This window comes from Pavona decussata, unplaced genomic scaffold (assembly GCF_977016875.1).
Source record: "Pavona decussata unplaced genomic scaffold, jaPavDecu1.1 SCAFFOLD_26, whole genome shotgun sequence".
In the NCBI taxonomy this organism is placed as follows: domain Eukaryota; kingdom Metazoa; phylum Cnidaria; class Anthozoa; order Scleractinia; family Agariciidae; genus Pavona; species Pavona decussata.
Window position 1 is genome coordinate 162,123 of NW_028145449.1, and position 21,876 is coordinate 183,998.

At 36.8% G+C, this 21,876-nt stretch overlaps 1 protein-coding gene across 3 annotated transcripts; it reads right to left on the reverse strand.

The window, feature by feature from the left end:
• Positions 1-2,235: 2,235 nt before the first annotated feature.
• LOC146485335 (glutamate receptor 2-like) lies at positions 2,236-18,052 on the reverse strand. Of its 3 annotated transcripts, none has more exons than XM_085103448.1 (16): positions 17,996-18,052; positions 15,574-15,670; positions 15,260-15,391; positions 14,203-14,436; positions 13,374-13,585; positions 13,101-13,148; positions 11,794-11,910; positions 10,812-10,943; positions 10,223-10,327; positions 7,754-7,873; positions 7,263-7,457; positions 6,099-6,459; positions 5,050-5,412; positions 3,958-4,128; positions 3,390-3,537; positions 2,236-2,862 (listed from the first exon to the last, which is right to left on the reverse strand). In XM_085103448.1, exons 2-16 carry the CDS (start codon positions 15,659-15,661, stop codon positions 2,820-2,822), a joined length of 2,469 nt encoding a protein of 822 aa, XP_084959574.1. In that variant the 5' UTR covers positions 15,662-15,670; positions 17,996-18,052; the 3' UTR covers positions 2,236-2,819. The 3 variants fall into 3 exon arrangements, with proteins under 3 accessions (XP_084959574.1, XP_084959572.1, XP_084959573.1); XM_085103446.1 differs by having other exon boundaries at positions 14,203-14,442; XM_085103447.1 differs by having other exon boundaries at positions 14,203-14,442; positions 17,992-18,051.
• Positions 18,053-21,876: the final 3,824 nt, after the last annotated feature.

Below are 21,876 nucleotides of genomic sequence, written 5' to 3' on the forward strand. Positions count from 1 at the left end.
TCAGTAGTATCTGCGTTGAAATCTGTTTTTAGGAACAGCATTCACACGTAAATTTATTTAACAAGTACAGTTACAGTTTTCAGCTAGAAAAATAAAAGTTGTAATAATAAAACCGTGTTCTGAAATAATTTTTCCAGCTCTAATCGCACTATCGTAGCCGGTAACACGAATAGATTCCCGAAAATATCGGGACACATTTCGGGACACTTTCGGGTGTTCTGAGAAACACTTTTCAGGACCCAAAAAAAACACCCGAAAAGCGCCCCGAAATGTTTTCGGGCCCGAAAAGTTCTCGAGAGTTTTGAGAAACGCACGCCTAGTAACGTAACACAACTAAACAAAGAATGGCTTATAACTTCCTCCTTGGGAAAATTGTCGACAATGCATCAGTTTCCTTCGTTGAATCTTTACAGGTCATTCTTAAAAGCATTTTTATAACAAATTTAATTAAACTCAATTACGAAAAAAATTATCAGCTGAAATAGATGAATTACTATCCCAAACTTTTCGGTGTAAGTTAAAAAGGAACTAAGTAGAATAACTGTCCTATCCTCAATTTTAACCTTGAGTCTTTCTGACGAATATGTTCAATCATAGGACGTGATTCTTTTCGACAAGGGATAGCACTCATTCTGATATCTCCACAATGCAGTCTTTTTCTTGGTTTTGTTTTAAGCTCTTGATGGTTTCAGTTTCTCATTTTAAAAATATTCAAAATTTGTTAGTGATTGAAAAAATGAGATACAACAAAACTGTGAGTTTTTCCGAATGAAACATGCTTATCTTTGATATCACTATGGTATATATCAATATGTCCTCTAATTAACCTAGAATTCTGTTTTATGAGTTAAGAAATTTTTAGTCTTCAAGAATGTCCTTAAATGTTAACCAACTTTCTTTTTAAAAACATCACGAAAGGCTCCTGTTTAGTGCACCTATTAAATTCAAAGTCAGCTCTTCGCTAAAAAAGTTAATTTGAATGTAGTTATTTAAAGTTAAATTAATTCAGATATTTGAGTTCTATTTTAGCTTAGCAATCGTTAAATAGAGGCTATGCGTATGGAACTTACTTGTGTAACGATTCCCCTCGGATTGATACAAATGAAGAATCTTGTTGCGAGTCTGCAAATTATTAATGCACTGGAGCAAAGGCGCCACCTGCCAAACTTATGATTGTTGTGGGATACAAATTAAAGTTCATTCTTTTGGCAAAAAATCCACCAAACATCTTTCCTGAGACAAGTTTGACTTGAGTTAATGAAACACTAAGGTTTCAAATTTCGACAAGGGGTTGGAAGAAACATGGAACTTGTTATTGAATAGTCGCTTTTAACAAAAAAACACAAACAAACAATAAAGGGTGATGAAATAATGCTGCTGGATGTATTGTTAGTGTTTAATAATTGATAGTAGTTTACATTTTACCTAATTTATATGAAAATATTGGAGTTATGTGCTATTCATAGAGTGACAGGTCTGATTTCCAGCCGCGGTCACTTCCAGTTTCCCGCTTGTGATCATTTTGGCTTAACAAGTCCGTAGTCTACCCTCGCTTCTCCTTGTGAAGGCGTAGCGTAGTGGTAACCTTGTTGGAATTTCGATTGGTCGATCTGAGGATCGGTGGTTCGAGGCTGGCTTGGTCTCTTAGTTGCTGTGTTGTTCCCTTAGACAAGAAACTTTGCTCCACATTGTGTCTCTTCACTCAGGTGTATAAATGAGTAACGGCGACATACTGTGGGGTAACCCTGTCATGGAATAGCCTCCCGTCGGGGGGGAGGGGTAGAGTACTCTTAGTTGCTTTATGCAACAGAAATTGGGTTAAGCTATCTGCTGAAAGTGTTGCTTTCTAGCTTATTTTTTTTAATGTCAAGATCAAATTAGAGTGCCCATGGTAAAACCTTTCTACTTGCTGGCTTGAAAAGAAATAAACCAAACAAACAGATGAAGAAAAATGCGGGAAAAAAGCTTGCCATAAAAGCGTTTATTCTTGTTCAATGTATGTCTTTGATAAGTACAAAATTCAAACGGAACATATTCTATTTGAAAAAATTTGGCTGCCAGTGATGACCACCAAGGAATATAAAAAGGAAAGAAGTATATATCAGTCACCATTCCACTGATCTCGTTTTCAATTACCTGAGACGGGATTCTCTCGTTGGTGGGGTCAGTGTTTACCTACAGAACGTTTCCGGTAAACGCCACAAGGACATTCACGGTTACGGGACAAGAAACCAATTATTTTAAATACATTTTATTAACAACAACAATGTGAGCTTAGCTTCCTTTTATAAAGGAGCGGTTATGTTAACAATACTAAGTAGGGTAATTCTGAGACAAGAAATCACTCATTTTTGTATGTAGATACACTTAGGTTGGAATCAACAAATCGAGCGTTTTTGTTTTCTAGAACAAGCCGTAATTTTTTAACAATATTAAGACGCTAAATTTTTGGTTGCTATTTTGTTTAAATATTGTGTATATAGGTTTTTATATTCAGTTATATTCCTTGCTTTTCTTGCTTAGACAGGACCTATATTAATTCTTTAACTGTAGTGATATCCTATATATAAATTTTACTTTTGTCAGTATCATTTTATTGTTACTACACCCTCCTCAATAAGACTACTTCAAACAAGGCCGAATCAATAATGTTGCACACGAGACGTGACTGTAGAATCAGTTTCTCTTACTCCATTCTCGAGCGAGCTCATCAGTGTTAGCTTGGTCCGTTTGGTAAATATAAAATATTCTTCTCGGACAAAAGCTGTACTCTCAATGTAAACTGAGACTTCATCTCAGTGGTGGTATAAGCCAGTCATTCAGGCAATCTCCGGTTGGGCTTGTTCAGAATTGCTGTTAGGCCTACAAATAACAATACAACAATAATATATTGCCCACCATCTCAAGTCCTCGCTGTCCGTTCAAGGCATTATGGATTCTGAGCTTTCATTGAAATTTATTGGGTATTTCGCGACTACCTTTCTTCATTGTCGCGTACGCTTTTACGCTTTTTTGAACAACCTTTGTCGAAACAGTTGTATATTACACGTGCAGACCTACTTGTAGTAAAAAGTTAAGAAAACATGAAAAACAATGTTAATTGTCTTCTAAAAGAAGTTATACCCATGGACCCAGTTGTTCACAGAGGGGATAATTTTCTCCGGTGGAAAATTAGTCACCCAGCTGCTAAGGTAGAAAGGTTACTGTACAATTTATGAACTATATAGCGCCTTATCCACTAGTTAAAGTTATCCGCTCTTTAAACAAATGGGAACAGGTTACTCAACTCGGGTAGAGGAGATACCACACTGACTTGTCCAACAAAAAAGCAAACAAATAAGAAAACAAGCAAAAGATAACACGATAAAGATTCCGGCCTTAAACCTAACCTTTTAGTTTTGTTGAGTGTTTTTAACTTCTCTCGTCGATTCCAGAAGATTTCTCCAATCAGCGTGAAGAACGCTACAAGCAAACCAGTACCCATGACCACGTAAACACCCAGCATGCTCTTCAGATCGATTCTCTTCTGTGACAATGCTAAGAGGAAAGAAGCAAATGCTCTTGTCGGCAAAACCATTATCCAAAACTCAAACACGCCGAATAATGAAAAGAAGTTTTGTAAAGAAAGAGGGAATGTACCCTTCATTCATTGTTGCAAGTTTCCAGCCATGACGAATCTAATATAGCTAGCTGGGCAAGTGTTACTCTGTGAATCATAAGATCGCTAGAGTTTTCAAAAGACAACAAGATTGTAAAAAAGGACCCAAAACCATGTAAATATTAACGCAAAATATAACAACTTTTCAGGCAAAATGTACCATTAACCTGAAATAATGTACCATGTTTATCTGTTCCCCGAGATCTCCATAGAAACGTAACGTGAGCAAATTTTTCTGTCTGCCAGTGTTCTCACCTACATTAGAATTTACGTCTGTATATAAAAGGGGATTGACTAACTTGTTTCCTGTTCCTTAGGACACATATTGGTTCTCTCCCACCAAGCTCGTTTCCTTCCGTCAAGAAAACTGTTCTCGTGCAGGTTCAAGATTGCCAATGAAAACTCCTTCACGGTGGGATCGTTTGCTTGGAAAGCCAATCCGATCCCTTTGGCCACGCTCAATCCTGGAACTGAAAACAATTTGCAATTAGGTTAAGGGCCTCTTTATATCAGCCTGGTTTACCAAGCTGGCCCGGTTTTCGAGATCTAGCCTCGCGACTATTTCCTTTGTAAAGAGTTTTATTGGTTGAGCCGTTTTCATCTTGGTTAACTAGGCTGAAAACAGGCAGAAAACAGAATTCATCCCACAAATCGAGCCACTCTGGTCACTTGGCTCAAATGAAGAGGCCTTGTGTGCACTACAGGATGTAAGCACCTTTCCACAGTCACAAATATTCTCTGAGGATTACTCATCATTTCCATGGCCAGCGTTTAATCTATTTGCCAATCGGCCGGAAAAAGTCCATTTCCCAACGAAATGAGCAAAGTGTTGCAATGTCTCTCAATAAATTCTTCTCTGGTGTCTCGTTATAGAACTATAAATATATATGCCAAGGTTGGAATTGCCGTGCAGCGTGAACGAGTCTGGTACATAAACTTCTGCAGTCTTGTGTTTATAAATTAAGCTAATTATCTGTTGTTTTCTATTCAAGAGTTAACTTGAAACCTTTCTTCTAGCCAGAGTCTTGAAGCATTTTGTCCATGATCAATAATTATAAGTCATTAGTGTTAGACCAATTGTTTCGAAAAAATCATTCAGCAGATTACCCTTGACATAATCCAATATATAGCGTCTGCATATGTTCATTTATCATTGACACACTAAGCCAAGTGACTAAGGTGCATCCATTTGCTTTGTAAGTGTGAACTTTCAAGTTTGACCAAAGACATTTGAGATCAACGAGAGGAAGTGATGACGTCATTGGACATGGGAATGATGTCAAGATTTCCAAATGACGGCCATATAGCATATGACATTTTGGATTTCTGGATTTTCCCAAAATACCACCAAATTTGACCAAAAAGTAATCAAAAAAAAAAAAAAGTCTTACCTGTCATAAGGTCGCAGGGCTGTTGGTTAGCAACATATTTGATAATCGGACCATCATAAATAAACACAGACTCTTCTGTTTCTCGTAACCACTGAATTCCTTCTTTCGCGGTTTTGACCAAAGTTTGTTCAGCTTTAATTCTGTTCCAAATCCTCTGGTGTGTTTCATACCGGCTCGTCTTGAAGAACTCGTAGGTGCTCCCTGATTCTAATATTGCAACCTTGTAGGTTGATTTTAGGATGTCTTCAAGGTTATTGATTGGAGAGGCGGCGTTTTTGACCGTGAAGAAGGCTGCCAGGTTTGCAGTGTATGTTGAAACCCAGATAAGTATGCAGAACCAATAACATCCGGTCAGAATACGAGCTAAAGTAAATAAAACAATATTTTAATAATTTCCGTGTGCTATCCAAGTTACCATCGACACATGGGAGGCAAAACTTATTTTCCCCCTGGGCGGCAGAGGTGCAACAGTGGTGAGTGTACTAGCCTCTCACTAAATTTGGGTTGAGTCTGTTGTTGGTTTTTGTCCTAGGTTCTCCGGTTTACCCCTCTCCACGGAAGACCAAAGCTGCAAAATTTCAAATTGACCTGGAGCGCACTGACACCTTTGAGACAAGCTCAGAGAAGCTCACTGACTCTGTTGGTAAAGAGGTTCCATTCACATTTACATCCCAGAAAGGGGCAACAACTATTAACCATCTTAGTCGACACGACCGGTGGTAGCACACAATCATTTTTATTGCAAAAGGCAACTTGTATGTGTAAAAAACAAAATGTCGTTTAGCCTATTCTTCCAGCATCAATCTAAATTAAAACAGTTCTGACCCTTAATTGACTCTTTCACACCCTTCTCGGATAAAAAAAAATTATCATAAACAACAACTGCAATAGTCGCAATAATGATAATAACGCAAACAACAGCTACAACAACAACAACAAAAAAAAGCAAAAACCCTGGCCAGGCTGGGGCTTTGGTACTTTTGGAAAATCTCAAAATTGATGAACCATCCGATCATAAGATTGAATACCTTTACATGCCGCTACTATACCTGATAGACTCCTGGGCTGGTTGTCAGCTCCTTGCTGCAACATACAAGCCAGTGTAAACCACACGCTGTTAAAAAAGCTGAACTCCTCCGACGTTCCACGACCATTCGCGTCTTTGTACCCATAAGGACTGAAGAAGTTTATGGCAAACACTGCAACAGAGATAACCACCATACTGGCAAGTGTAGCAAACCAGACGTTATTGTGAAAAGGATTCAAGAACTGCAGATAATCAATTCTTCTGCTGTCGGACGGGGCTTTCTTGAGTAGGATTTGGTCAGTGTAATACATAATCGGTAAACTGAAGTCCACTACTTTCTCTCGTCTTTCCGTTATGGTCAGTGCTACAGCAATATCTGCGTGCTATAGAAACAGGGAATCGCTTGTTATCCAAGTAAGAATATGTGACTCTACTGTTGTACTGTACAAAAGTAATTTCATTGAATTTCACTCAGTTATGCTGGCAAAATTTCAACAAAATGTCAACAGGCATTGGCCTGCCTCAAAAGGAAATTAGAAGTTATTTTAAATTTTAATGAAACTTTTTCACATCACAAGCAAAAAATCCTTGTTGAGATCGACGACAAATGACCTAAATTTCGCTTAGGGAAAGTTTAAACAAAACACTTCATAACTACAGTATTTCGTGTGATCCAATTAAAAATAAATGGCACAACTTTGTAGCCAGTTAATTAAAATTTAGTTTTAAGGCAACAAAGCCAACCCAACGCACTGGCATTGCCAATTAACAAGTGCGAATTAACATAGAACTTTGAGTCACCGATCATCAAAAAAAAAAAAAAACGCTTAGTAGCATGGGCATGTGATCAGTGGGTACCCTTGGAGTGCGCGCTTTCATCCATAATTAGGAGATCTGTTGTTAGTGTAGCCTGAACTATTCGTTTGCATTATTTCTAGGTTGAAATGAACATGTGTTGTATCTAGCTCCAGTTAAATTTTTTTTAATCTTAAGATCAGTCGTCAAATCATCAATAAGTCATGGAGAGAAAACAAAGAAAATCACTTTCAAGAAGTTTGGAAAACACGGGAAGTGTGTCTCATCCTATTTTCAAACATCTCGAAGATGGTTAAGAAATACACACTTCTCGGTGTTTGGAAATCGGATGAAACAGTCTTCCTCGTGTTTGATATAACAATTCACAAACCTTATTTATTAGCTCTGCAATCATCCCATTCCAAGTTCCGTTCTCTGTTTCAGCGCCGTACAGCCCGTCAGGAGAGGGGTTGATGTCATACGTAAAATGAAGTTTCTTAGCAAGTTCGTTCAACAGATCGATGAAATATCCTTCATATGTAACTGCCCCATCATGTTGCTTCTTTATCATCACGAGCGGATCATCCTTTAATGGTATAAAGTAAAAAGAAGAGCTTATAATGGATGGTGCAGTGATTATAACAACATGCGAATATATTCATTTACGTGATAAATGCTCGAAAGTTTCTTGCATCCTTTTCTATGTGCTAGATCAATCTACAATGCAATCTTTTTTCCGGATAATTCCAAAAGAAAAAGAAAACAAACGGGTAAACTAGAAAATCTCCGCACATGGGAACATTCTCTCTGAAAAAATTGGGTCAACAGTCGCTCTCCATTTTATCGGGAACTGACTTATGAACTTATTTATCTTTCAGTTACCATAGCAACAACAACTCTAAGGTTCTTTCCTTCCACATTTCCTCCAGTGGTTTGGTTATTCATGTTGGGCTGGATGTTTTTATGAAACACGGCATGTTTAGTTGCATTCCACGATCCTATCTAATAAACAAAGAAATGAAATTTGTTTTATTAATATTGCACAAGCAAAATAGAAGGGAGACAATCAGAAGGTGTCAAAATTGAGGTTCTGTGATTCAGTGGTAGTAATGTGGATGGACAATTTAAAAGGGACCGTGACATCAATGGGCTCATAGAAGGGATTTTGGGGATGGGTGGGTGGGAATAGAGGTCACGCTAGCTCCGTCGCTTCCTATTTGAGCCGGATATGAGATTAGTTGGGTTGGTTTGTTCTGAGTTTGTTGTTGACTATAAATCAAAGTGACACTATCGTTAACTCGTGGATGTGGCTGATATTCAGGCCATTTTCAATGCAACCAGACCCTTCTGTTGATAACAATGATAACAGATTAAAGGTCAAACTTCTTATCAGCCATCTCTTTTAATTAACTTAAAAATTCAAAACTTAGTAGTGAGTAATGAATTATGAAATATGTACAGTTATTTATTTTTACAGTGCAATCTCAGTTATTTGAACCCTCAATTTTTCGACACTCCCGATGATTCCATCCACTAATGGTTTTTCAGAAACCAATTACAATGAGATATATAAAAGAAACAAAATACAATATAAATACTATAAGAAGATATCTAAATATAGGATAATGTCTAAAGAGCTAATATCCCGAATTTCCTTAGGTAGACTATTCCACGGAGAAGTACCCCTGTATTTAAATGATCGCTGTGCTGTAGTTGTTCTGTAGAGAGGTATACTATTTCCTTTATAGATCTCCAGTCTTGTCGTGAAGAAATTTCTTAAAGTGAGACCGTTGAGGCTTTTGTAAGTCATAATAGTGTCCCTGACCCCCAGCTGCATAGCAACCGGAAGCCAGCGTAGATCTTTCAAATAGAGGGTGATATGTTCGAATTTACGTGTACCAGTTACAATTCGCACAGCAAAGTTCTGAACCTTTTGCAACCTTTCAATATTTTTCTTGGTCGCACCCGCCCACACAGACGAACAGTAGAGCAGCTTACTAAACACCAAAGCACTTATGATTGTTATCAGTGTTGATCTGTCAAATACGTGCTTGACACGATTTAATTGACACAAGCTACCTGTACATTTGGATTGTTTGAAGGATAAGGTGATGAAATGCTTTTAATTTGCAATTTTTCAGGCAAAGTATAAACTGTACATCATTTTGTGAAATATTCAGAAGAGGACTATGACATACACACTCAACTCTCTTTAAGCACGCTTGTACCTTCTATTGTTTTTCTCAGAAAAACAGGCTGATGAAATGTAATATAAGGAATATTTTACAGAATGCTTATTTAATGATACACGGTAGGTATTTTGCTGTGTAAAAATGAATGGAACTTCTCAGATGAGGTGCTATCCATAGGCTGGAGTGATGAGGCTGCAGCAATGTAGTGTTTAGTAGTCTACTGACTTTTTCAATTGGGTTTTTGCTTGTAAGGACAAAAGGTTAACGGGTTGAAGCAAGCCAACCACCTTAATTAAGAAATCAGAGAATAAAATCTGCAATGTAAATTTTTGTGGTGGGAGGAAACGCTTCATTTTCTTCTCAGTATTACCTCAGTTAGGAAATGTGGTCGGTGCAAGGTAAAGAAAAACTCTTTGACCTTGGCAGGATTCAAACCCATGAGCCCACGATTAATTTTGATCACTGATGGACCAAATGTCTTCACTAGGGCAATGCGAAATTTAAGTGGTTTCCTTCCAGCACAGAAATTTACACTCCATGCCGAGATGATTCTCCGACTTCCCAAAATTTCATTAAGTTAACTTTCTCATGTAGCAAAGTGTAAACAAACTGCTTGGGATAACTGCCTGATGATTTTTTTTGGTAACAGTGGAAACAGTTGAGACAGGGACAGTTGAGGATTTATACCCCAGTGCTATTTGATTTTATGTCAAACCAACCTGGCAAAGGAGAGAGAGCCTTAGATCCAGGTCATCGAATGGACTCCCTAATCCAGTTTTCATTCTTACTAGTTTTCATATATATATAAAGTAGCATAAGGCATTCACAAGCGATCGTCATGTTGACTTTGCAATATCAAGAATAAGAGCCAGGTAATTACCGCTGTGGTTTCCCTGAACAAAGCAGTATCAGTTTGGACTCTCAAAACAAAAGAACTAATGTGGTTGACAGGAAGTTATGAAAGTTTCATGCTTTTCCTATCGCTTCTAAAACAATTGAAAAAATAATAAATACTTATAATGTATTCTAAGATTAAGTTGACAGCAAGAAAGATATCTTGACTCTCTAATAAATCGATATCAGTTTTTCGTGGAACTGAGCACCTAGTTTAAGACCAAAATAAGCAACTTTAAACAACTTGAACTTTTTTGCTTCTTACCTCCTTAAAGGAATTGTTTCGAAGATTCAAAATTTCGAGCTCAATCCCCTTTCGTTTTCCATTTTCGTCAAACTTGATAGGTCCGGTTAAACCATCCATGTTGACCTGTATAGAGTGGTCAGACCAATTTAAATTGTAAAATGCACAGGGAGAACCAACCCCGAGATGCTTTAAAAAACAGAAAAGACTCGGAAAGTGATTTTCTTATTCGGAAATACTGCTTGGTACCGGTAATAGCTGTAAATTAAAACAGTTTGAACTGTTCAGATTTCTTTGATTTATAGAGCGCCAAAAATATGGAATGCTCTTCCATTATCAATTACGTCTTCCCATAGTCCATCCACCTTCAAAAGAAAGCTTCTTAATTTCATCAGTTAATTGTATGAACCGTCCGACTCTGTTATGTCTTTATAGTCTTACCACCGTATGTTAGATAAATAAATAAATAAATAAATAAATAAGTAAATAAGTAAATAAATCAATCAATCAATCAAATAAATAAATAAATAAATAAATAAATAAATAAATACCATTGTGTGCACGTTATAGGCCCTATTTGACAAATTTACAATACTGGTAAGTACCTTACCTTTCTCATGCAGGTCAACACTGCGTCTCTTTCTCTTGACTTGATAGCAGATCCATTAATCGATGAACATGGTTCTTTGTTTAGAGCCTGTTTAATGACTGGCACGGAATCATAAGCTAGTGCAACGAAGTGCTACGAAATTATTAAACATTGGTCAGTGAGAACGTTCATGGTGAAAATTAACAATAACAATAATAATGACAATAATAACAATAGCTAATGAGCAGCCAAGCCACTTAATCTGGTTACAGCATTCGTTGTCGAGCGCTACTATTATTGTAACAAATTTACATAAAGTTAACGTGGAAATTTCTTCTATTTCCTGAACAAAGATGGAGAAAAATGTTTCATACCTTTTAATTATTACAGAGGAAACAACAGACTATTACAGGACATTGCCGTCTTCATGTATAAGATTAAGCATGAATTACTGCCACAGAGACTTTGTAATCTTTTCCAATTAGACAGTCGCTCGTATTACTTAAGGAAACGAGAATTTGTTCAACCTCGATTCTCTTCGGTGACATATGGAAAACACTCACTTCGTTACCTAGGGCCTAAACTGTAGAATGATCTCACTCCTAGAATAAGATATCAACCCTTTCTGAAGCAATTTAAAAGAGCCATAAGTAATGAGGACCTTACTGCCCTAGCTGCAAATGTCAGTAACTGTCGAGGCTGCAACCTATGCCGAGAATGACTGTCGTTTACATAAGTTTTACAATTGATGCATGAAATTTTTAATATTATTTTAATATGGTTTACGATGTAAATTTCAATATGTTGTAGTTCTTTCTTTTCTAGCTAAAGTTAAAATAGGCTAATTAATTAGGTGTCTAATATTAGTAGAGGGACTTAGCTACATTTATTTTGTGACACAATAATAAAGTTATTATATTATTATTATTATTATTATTATTATTATTATTAATATTATCAGTTATCTTTACCTCATGTTACGTACACGCACATACCACCGTACCTTGTCACTAGTATCGTAATTGTTTTCCACTGCCTTTTCCACTTTATTTGAAGGTTTAACCTTAAGCCTCAATGTTAAAACCACATTGCCTGGGAGACTTGTTAAGTTCCCCGAGACCTGGAGTAGGAGTTATATGTTAATAGTGTTCCTGATTAGTAAAACCCCCAGTGTTGATAATTGGTTTGCGTTAGAACGCTTTTTATTCTTTAAGAAAAACTAGCATTAGGTACTGATGACTTTATGCTAAGTATTTTAATTGTGAAAAGCTTCAGCCTCCGTGAAGGAGAACAGTCATCTAATTGTGATGAGCATCAGCCTCCGTGAAGGAGAACAGCCATCTAATTGTGAAGAGCTTCAGCCTCCGTGAAGGAGAACAGCCATCTAATTGTGAAGAGCTTCAGCCTCCGTGAAGGAGAACAGCCATTTAATTGTGAAGAGCTTCAGCCTCCGTGAAGGAGAACAGCCATCTAATTGTGATGAGCTTTAGTCTCCGTGAAGGAGAACAGCCATCTAACTGTGAAAAGCTTCAGCCTCCGTGAAGGAGAACAGCCATGTAATTGTGACGAGCTTCAGCCTCCATGAAGGAGAACAGCCATCTAATTGTGACGAGCTTCAGCCTCCATGAAGGAGAACAGCCATCTAGTTGTGACGAGCTTCAGCCTCCATGAAGGAGAACAGCCATCTCATTGTGATGAGCTCCAGCCTCTATGAAGGAGAACAGCCATCTAATGGTGATGAGCTTCATCCTCCAAGACAATGTAACACTGACCAAATATGGGCATGGTGCACTCAGTGTTCTTTGGTCGTCCGCACATAACAGATATGGTGCGATATACGTAATTTCGCCAATGGGGAAGAAAAATGGATCAATAACGATTGCCCAAGCCCTTTTGCAAAAAAATCTTTGTTTATCCATTTTTCTCCCCCGTACGTTAAATTACGTATGTCGCAGCATGTCTGTTATATACCCTGTTATATCCTCCTTTGTTTATACCCTTATTTTGGCCAACTCTGCCAACGCACCTGTCGGCTAAGTATTAGGCGATATTCCGCAGGATAATTGTTAAATATTTTAAGGATACTTTTTATCTTAGCAAGGTCTAAGAAAATTTGGCTGGTAAATGTCATATGTATGTCAAATGCTTTCTCGACACTGGCTACTATAGACAAGTTTTACTATTCGGTTGGTCAGATTATCCTAGTTTTAAGCCCAAATGAACTTCGTTTGGATAACCAGTGCTAATTGCTCTATTTATCCTTAAAACAGAATCAAATCAATGTTTGAATGTTCTAGGTTTTTGCCTCACCTGTCCTTGTAATATCCATTTGGGGTGATTGTTGAGTTTACAAGGTTTCTGTTACAATAAAAATACAAATAGAATTAGAAAAATATTGAAACCTGAGCAAAACAGCCACAGGTGACCCACGCGGTAAAGGCTTGATCCAGTCAGTTCCTTTCCACGAGGCTACTAAAATTATGTGTTACTACAACTGAGCTCCTTTCTTGTAGAAGCTAGTATCGTCAAATAGAATGGGAAGGAAGACATGAAAGGAGGAGGAGGAAAGACGATCAATATTACCTGCTGATTGAGTAGGAGTTCCATATTCTCTTTACTTGTGTAAAGTAGAATAACGTCTGGCCCAAGGTTTCTTATTTTCTCCAGTGCTTCACGGACTGATGCTGCCTGATCTTCATTTGCTTGTTTTTTCTCAGTAAGCTGTACAAAATTTATGGTGAACTTTGCACTTTGGGATATGGTATAGAAATATTCAGCTTTATACAGACGTCCCTCTGAAAGAGATTAAAGAAAAACTTTGGTGTTGAACATAAATGTATTTATCTTAAGAAGTCGTTTAAAATTCTCATGGAGGCTATATATATCTTTTTTAAATATTATGTGGAGACTGATCGACACTATGCGTGTCTGCGTTTACCGTTTGAATGGGTGCTTACTTCACTTAAAAAAAAAATTGAAACTGTTTAGTAAACCATAAACTGATAAAGTAAACTCTCAAAAACGTATCAGGTATGAGCTCTCAAAGCATAACACCCTGGACCCAGTTGTTCGAAAGCCGATTAATGCTAATCCAGGATTAAAAGTTAACCGAGGTTTTCATCTCCTTCGTCAAAAATGGTTTTAAAGGCTAATTTCAAGCTAAAGGTAAATAAAAGTCCAAGTCAAAACTGAGGGACAAAAATCTTTTGGAGGAATCGTCATTAATTAGTAATTAAACTCGTTTCAAAGTTCACGTTAATCCAGGATTAGCTTAATCGGGCTTTGAACAACTGGACCCAGGGCTCTAAACTAATTTATATTTTACATTTGATTGTGGTTTGGTGGTTGAGTAGCTTATTTAAACATCTCTTTAACAGAAGACATTAAACATTAGTAGTTAAGGAAGTTGTACCATCAAAAACAAGTGCTATCTTGTTCCACTGGAATGTGTTGAGTATATCAAGTGTAGCATGCGCGTAGTCCCTGTACCCCGCTGACATCTCAATCGCATTTTCACACTGATCGCATGGCCTGTCATTTCCAAAGATACGTATGAGGGGGATGCCGGTTAATGTGGAGAGTGCGCAAGTGGGGTGCTCTGTGTGGCTTCCCTCGATAAGTGCAACAACGTTTTGTTGAAGGAACACTAAAACTAAAACCAAAAAAATCAAATTAATTTGAAAATATTAGTTGGTAGATGGTGGGATAAAACAAAGGACTAACGTATAATTTTTCTATAAATCATAGGGTCCTTGTTGTCTCATTTGCACTTATGAAACAGCTATGAAACAACAGCTATCAGCTAAAATTTCGACCGTTTCTTAGGTATCAGCTAAAATTTCGGCCATTTCTCAGCCATCAATTAACCAATTCGGAACTCAGTTAAGCATCAACTTCACAGATATAATTATTGACAAGTTATTAACAAGTATAATTTACACTATACTCACGTTCAAGTAAAGGTTTCTTAAGGTTTCGCACATTTCAATTATTGAATACAACTGAATATACAATCTAATTATTATAGGACACAACTACTCAATATAAAATCCAATAATGATTGGATACAACGGTTTGAATGAACTGCCTTTTCTCAGCTCACAGTTAAGATTTTGGCGCGCCAATTTTCACCTTAACCCCATACTTACCCTGTGATAAGTTTAACATTTTCGTAGAAATTTAATACCTTCAAAAGCTGTGAAATTTACAAAGAAAGTATGGGGTCTTTGTTTTAAAGAATATTTTTTCAAAAGCTATTTAACGTATCACGTTTGCCAAGGTATCTCAATTTGTAGTGTGCATGTGTATCTAGTTTTTTTGCTATTGTATGCTAATGTTTGCTTAAATGAGGCGGCTTAACAAGCAAATGAGTCCTCATCTTGAGTCATATGTCCCATATGCCCAATAGCCCATGGAATTCTGCTGTTGCTTCTTGAAAAACGTGAAAAATACACACACAAATATCGCACCTTGATTTAACAGGCTGGTGTTCTCTGTCGTGTTGATGGATTTGAAGACAACTGAAACATTGCTGAAAGAACTCGTCTCGGAGGCGGCGAAGCGCATCGCATCATGTACTGCTGAATTTTCATGAATAACACCTATAAAAATCAGACAGTAGTGATATAGTTTTGTTCATTAGATGCGTAACTACACCCTTCCCCCACCCTCCACTAAAAGAGGTTCCCACACACCCCCGACCCACGACTGATTCATTTACTTTTTGTAACTTTCACTCTAAAGCATTATATTTCTTTGAAATCGATTAGTGTATTTCACTTACCGAATGTATATTTTCTGTTTTTCGTTTGAGCCTTTTGAATGGACGAGACACATATTATGAACGTGATGTAAATGAGTCTTCTTTCCATCTTTAACAGCTAAATAGGAAAGTAAGGAAGAGAAATCAGTATGCTTAGAAATAATAACTAAATGCCACAACAACTTTTGATGTAAGCAATTTAGATTATTAATACAGTCAGAAGCTAGTACGGGATGTACATTTTCAGCTCATCGATGAAATTATCAAACACGATTTTTCAAGTGAATTGGCAACTTGTGAATCAGTGAAGAAACGTTATCACGTTGAAATAAGCTTTGAGCTGTCTTCGCAGCTAAAGTCGTTGCCTGGAAGTTTATGGCTGCGACTCAAATTAAGAGGACTCTAATGTTTACCTTTCTTGAGAAGGCTACTTCACAGTTTTACATGACTGTGCTAGGAAAATCGAAATACTGATATCTGTGCAGCGTTTCAAGGTACAGTGGAACCTCTATTTTACGAACCTTTATATCACGAAGTCCTCGGTTGATACGAACGACATGTCTTTTAAAATGCATGGAACAGAACCTCGACAAAACCAACCCTTAATATTATGAACCAATTTCCCTAAATCTCTTGACACCTCGTTAAATCGATATGATTTTACGGACGTGCATGTGACCGGATAATTTAATACGTTTATTAACTTACAAATGACTCTTAAAAGAAGTGGCACTTAACGTTGTTAATATTTCATAGGTATAAAAAAAGATTTAGGCAAAACAATTTCTCCAAACATCAGGAAAATTTTTCACTGCATGATTGTTATTGGTGTCATTGTCTGAGAAACGAAGGCACAAAGAAACACAATGTTTAACTGGAGTCATCTGTGAGCGAAAATCCATGGGTCCATACATTCGGTGCGGGTTTCTTTATTAAAACCTTATTTGTTGCATTTCGTCTTCATTGAATTGAAGAGCTTAAGAGGCAACTATGAATAAATTTTTTTCGCACTACAAGTACGTCACGAGCATAGGTCAGATTGTAAAGAAATTAAGACCACCAGGTTCTGCTGGGCCAAGAAATGAAAAATGTAGTTGTTCACCATAATCTGTACATAATTTATGTAGCTTCGGAATGCTATTTTCTTTTCTTTTCGAATTGTTGAATTTAAAATTTTAATTAAATTAATCCTTGTTAGTGAACGTGGAGAAAAATAACCAAGCAATATAAAAGTGATGTTGACAGTTATGAAGACAGAAATGAAACAGGTGTATGCATGTGAAACTACAGCTATTTTAAACTTTGCTGTTATGCTTTTGTATTCCTGAATGCAAATAAACACATCCAAGATCGCTGTACAGACTACAACTCTAGTTAATTCACTAAAGCGAGGCAATACATAACAGCGCGAGCACGTGCTCTTTATAAAGATTGGGAACTAGGCATATAAGCAAGGCATCCTGACAACGCAAATTGGAAAAATTAAAGTTTTGTGTAATCACGTTAGGTGTTAGCGTTCGTGCACTTTTTTAACTTGGATTTTTTTTTCTGAAACTAGGTTTCACAGTTTGTTGCCTTTAATTTGAACTACATTCAATAAATTTAGCATTATTTACTCAAAGAGTTAACCCGAAATTTTAAGTGAAAAAAAGGCGGAAATGTGACAAAAATAAGCTAGAATTTTTTGGTCTTAAGTTTAGTTCCGAAATTATCCAACCATTTTCGCTCTTAAAATTACGATCTTCCTTATACTAAATTTCATATTGTCTTGGCTTAGTTTATTTTGTCATTGTCATTGCTGTCATAGTAGGTCCTGGTAACGTTACACAACTAAACAAAGAATGGCTTTTAACTTCCTCCTTGGCAAAAGTTTCGACAATGCATCAGTTTTCTTTCATTGAATCTTCAAAGCTCATTCTTTGAAGCATTTTTTTAAACAAATTTAATTAAACTTGGTTACGACAAGGGATAGCACTCATTCTAATATCTCCACAATGCAGTCTTTTCTTGCTTTTGTGTTAAGGTTTTCATGGTTTCATTTTCTCAATTTAAAAATATTCAAAATTTGTTGGTGATTAAAAAAATAAGATACAACAAAAATGTGCGTTTTCGCGAATGAAACATGCTTATCTCTGATATGACTATGATATATATCAATACGTCCTCTTCTTCACCCCGAATTGTGTTTTATCTGAGCTTTAAAAAAATTTTTTAGTCTTCCAGAATATCTCCAAATATTAACCAATTTTCTTTTAAAAACATCACGTTAGGGTCCTGTTTAGTGCCCCTTTTAAATTCTGGCGTCAGCAAATGTATAAGTCAGCTCTTTACTAAAAAATAAAGTTAATTTGAATGTAGTTATTTAGAGTTAAATTAATTCAGAGAATTGAGTTCTATTTTAGCTAAGCAATCGTTAAACAGAGGCTATGCTTATGGAACTTACTTGTGTATCGATTCCCCTCGGATTGATGCAAACAAAAAACCTTGTTGGGAGTCTGCAAATTATCAATGCACCGTAGCAAAGGCGCCACCTGCCAAACTTATGATTGTCGTGGGATGCAAATTAAAGTTCATTCTTTTGGCAACAAATCCATCAAACATCTTTATTAAATTAATAAACAACGCATTTGGTATTATTTTCAATGCAAAATGAAGAACTTTTTCTGAGACAAATTTAACTTGAATTAATGAAACACTTAGGTTTCAAAATTCTACAAGAAGTTGGAAAAAAGGAACTTGTTATTGAATAGTCGTTTTTAACAAAAAAAAAAAAATTATAAGAGGCTGATGAAAAAAATGCTGGTGGATGTATTGTTAGTGTTTAATATTTGATAGTAGTTTGCATTTTACCTACGAAAATATTGGAGTTATACTGATTTCTAGCCGCGGTCACTTACGGCTTTCGGCTTGTGATCATGTTGGCTTAACAAGTCTGCTGTCTACCCCCTCTTCTCCTTGTGAAGGCGTAGAGTAGTGGTAACCGCGTTAGTTGCTTTATGCAACCGAGTTAGTTGCTTTATGCTACAAAAAGTGTTGCTTACCAGCTTAATTTTTTAACGTCAGGTTCTAATCAGAGTGCCCATGGTAAAACCTTCCCACTTGCTGACTTGAAAAGAAGAAAACCAAACAAACAGCAACAAGAAAATATAAATATTATAATATAAATATACAAAAAAAAAATATTTATAGAGGCTGATGAAAAAAATGCTGGTGGATGTATTGTTAGTGTTAATATTTAATAGTAGTCTGCATTTTACCTAATTTATATGAAAATATTGGAGTTATGTGCTAATCATAGAGTGACAGGTCTGATTTCAGCCGCGGTCACTTCCGGCTTTCGGCTTGTGATCATTTTGGCTTAACAAGTCCGTTGTCTACCCCTTCTTCTCCTTGTGGAGGCGTAGAGTAGTGGTAGGGTCGGTGGTTCGAGGCTGGCTTGGTCTCTTAGTTGCTGTGTTAGGTTGTTTCCTTACACACGAAACTTTGCTCCACATTGTGTCTCTTTACCCAGGTGTATAAATGAGTAACGGGGACATACTGCTGGGGTAACCCTGTGATGAAATAGCATCCCGTCGGGGGTGGGGGCGGGGGTAGAGTACTCTTAGCTGCTTTATGCTACAGAAACTGGGATAAGCTATCTACTGAAAGTGTTACTTACTAGCTTTTTTTTTTTTTTTTAACGTCAAGATCAAATTAGAGTGCCCATGGTAAAACCTTCCTACTTACTGACTTGAAAAGAAGAAAACCAAACAAACAGATGAAAAAACAAACACAAACAAGAAAATCAATACAGAAAAATGCGGGAAAGCGTTTGCCATAAAAAACGTTTATTCTTGTTCAATTCAAGTCTTTAATAAGGACAAAAATCAAAAGGAATATATTGAAACAATTTGGCCGCCAGTGATGACCACCAAGGTATATAAATGGGAAAGAAGTATATCAGTCACCATTCCACTGATCTCATTTTCAATTACCTGAGACGGGAATCTCTCGTTGGTAGGGTCACTGTGTACCTAGAGAACGTTTCCTTTAAACGCCACAAGGACATTCACGGTTGCGGGACAAGAAACCAATTATTTTCGGACGTAGATAAATACCTTTTCCTAACAACAACAGAGTGAGCTTAGCTTCCTTTTATAAAGGAGCGGTTATGTTAACAATACTAAGTAGGTTGATTCTGGGACAAGAAATCGCTCATTTTTGTATGTAGATACACTTAGGTTGGAATCAACAAAACGAGCGTTTTTCTTTTCTAAAACAAGCTGTAATTTTTTAACAATATTAAGAAGCTAAATTTTTGGTTTCTATTTTGTTTAAATTTGTTGTATATAGGTTTTTATATTCAGTTATATTCCTTGCTTTTCTTGCTTAGACAGGACCTATATTAATACCAATTTTCTTTAACTAAAGTGATATCCTATATAAATATTGTTTTTGTTAGTATCATTTTATTGTTACTACACCCTCCTCAATAAGACTACTTCAAACAAGGCCGAATCAATAATGTTGCACACGAGACGTGGTTGTAAAATCAGTTTCTGTTTCCACTTTTCTCTTACTCCATTCCCGAGCGAGCTCATCAGTGTTACTAAGCTAGGTCCGTTGGGTAAATATTAACTATTTTCCTTGGACAAAAGCTGTACTTTCAATGTAAACGGAGACTTCATCTCAGTGGTAGTTTAAACCAGTCATTCAGGCAATCTCCGGTTGGGCTTGTTCAGAATTGCTGTTAGGCCTACAAATAACAATACAACAATTAAACAGTAAAACAATATTCACGCTTGACAAGTATCAAAATAGGTACGAAATGCGTACATGTGTCTACTCAGTTATTTTCTAAGAAGAGCAAAAATTGAATCACGTTTTGAAGAGGGAAATAATTGGGTGGTCCTATCTTCCTTATGCAAGAACTAATTATGGTAAATTGAACATTAGGTTTCTAAGCTCCTCTATTTGAAATTACATCGACAATGATATTAAAATTATCATTTATATCTACGTTAAAGAGAAGGATACATATCAAACTCAGTGTTAACAAAAGCTTAGATCAAGTTCCGGTGATCACGCCCCCACCAATGTCTGACTCAAGAACACCTAAGATTTGAAACATTTCTCAAGATTACTCAAAAACATTTAAACGGCGATCGGTTGTACCAACGAATTAAAGAAAATTAATATTAAAGCTATTGTATAACAGGTTTTGAAATGCCAAAATCTTAAAATTTAAGGGGTCAAAATCCAAGTTTACAAATCAAGTTTGCGCAATATTTAAAGACGATCAAAGGTCATTTCACGCCAGTGTGAAAACAATGAGTTCGTACTCTTCTACGCATGCTCGGATCTCAATTGTACCGACAAATTCGGATAGATCGAAAAATTATCTTTATTTTGGTATATAATTCGGCTTGTTTTCGACTATTTTGGGTGGGTCAAATCGCCGTTAAAGTTGGAGGACCTCTGCTGTCCCTATTATTTTCGTTCTGCGGATCTGTGAATGCTGTGGGAGATGGATCGGACGATCAAAATAATGGTTTTGCGGGCCATCCGCCACCTTTCTATCTACATGCAGTATCATCAAGTAAGCTATTCATAAGAACTTAAATAAATCAACTGTCTCGATTTTTTTCGGACGCGAAATAATGAATTAAATTTTCATTGCTAATAATCTCGCATATTTCTTATCCCGGTCGTTTTTATCCAGCTTTCAGCTATCTTCTCTACACAATTGCCAAAATTGAATGAAGAGGGTAGTGGCGAGTCTGCCTTCGCTGCAATCGTGGAGAAAATCTTTCAAGAAACCGGCATTCGCAGTGTTGTTGTGAACAACCGAGTCATAAATGCCTTTCGAAAAAAGGCTAGGTCTCTGTGTGCCGAGCTCAAAAGAGTCAAGAAGTAAAGTGTAGGTTTCGGTGTCAAAAGGATCATAAACAAATGGCGTGACCAAACTTTAATATGAGGTGAAGATATTTTACTACGAACTTGACAAATACGTTATTGAAAAGGAAAATTAGGATTTATGAGGGAAGAAACGAACACGAAGTTCCATCCGCTGGAAAAAATTGTTGTCTTCGATCAGATTCACATGCCTGCCACTCGTCGTAGCGTTCACTGTAGCCAACGCAATTTCGCTTCCCGACCTTGTCCACAGGATATAGTATTAGTTTACGGTCGGTTGTTTTCACTCTTGTCTTTTTTCGGTAAAGCTCTGATGAAAAGACTTATTCCGCGTATCGTTTTGGTGCTATGATCTCCCTCTTAACTCTCCCTGCCGCCATCGCTGCCATGTTATTTGTTTTCATCTAACCTCTTGCGCTTGCGCAATAC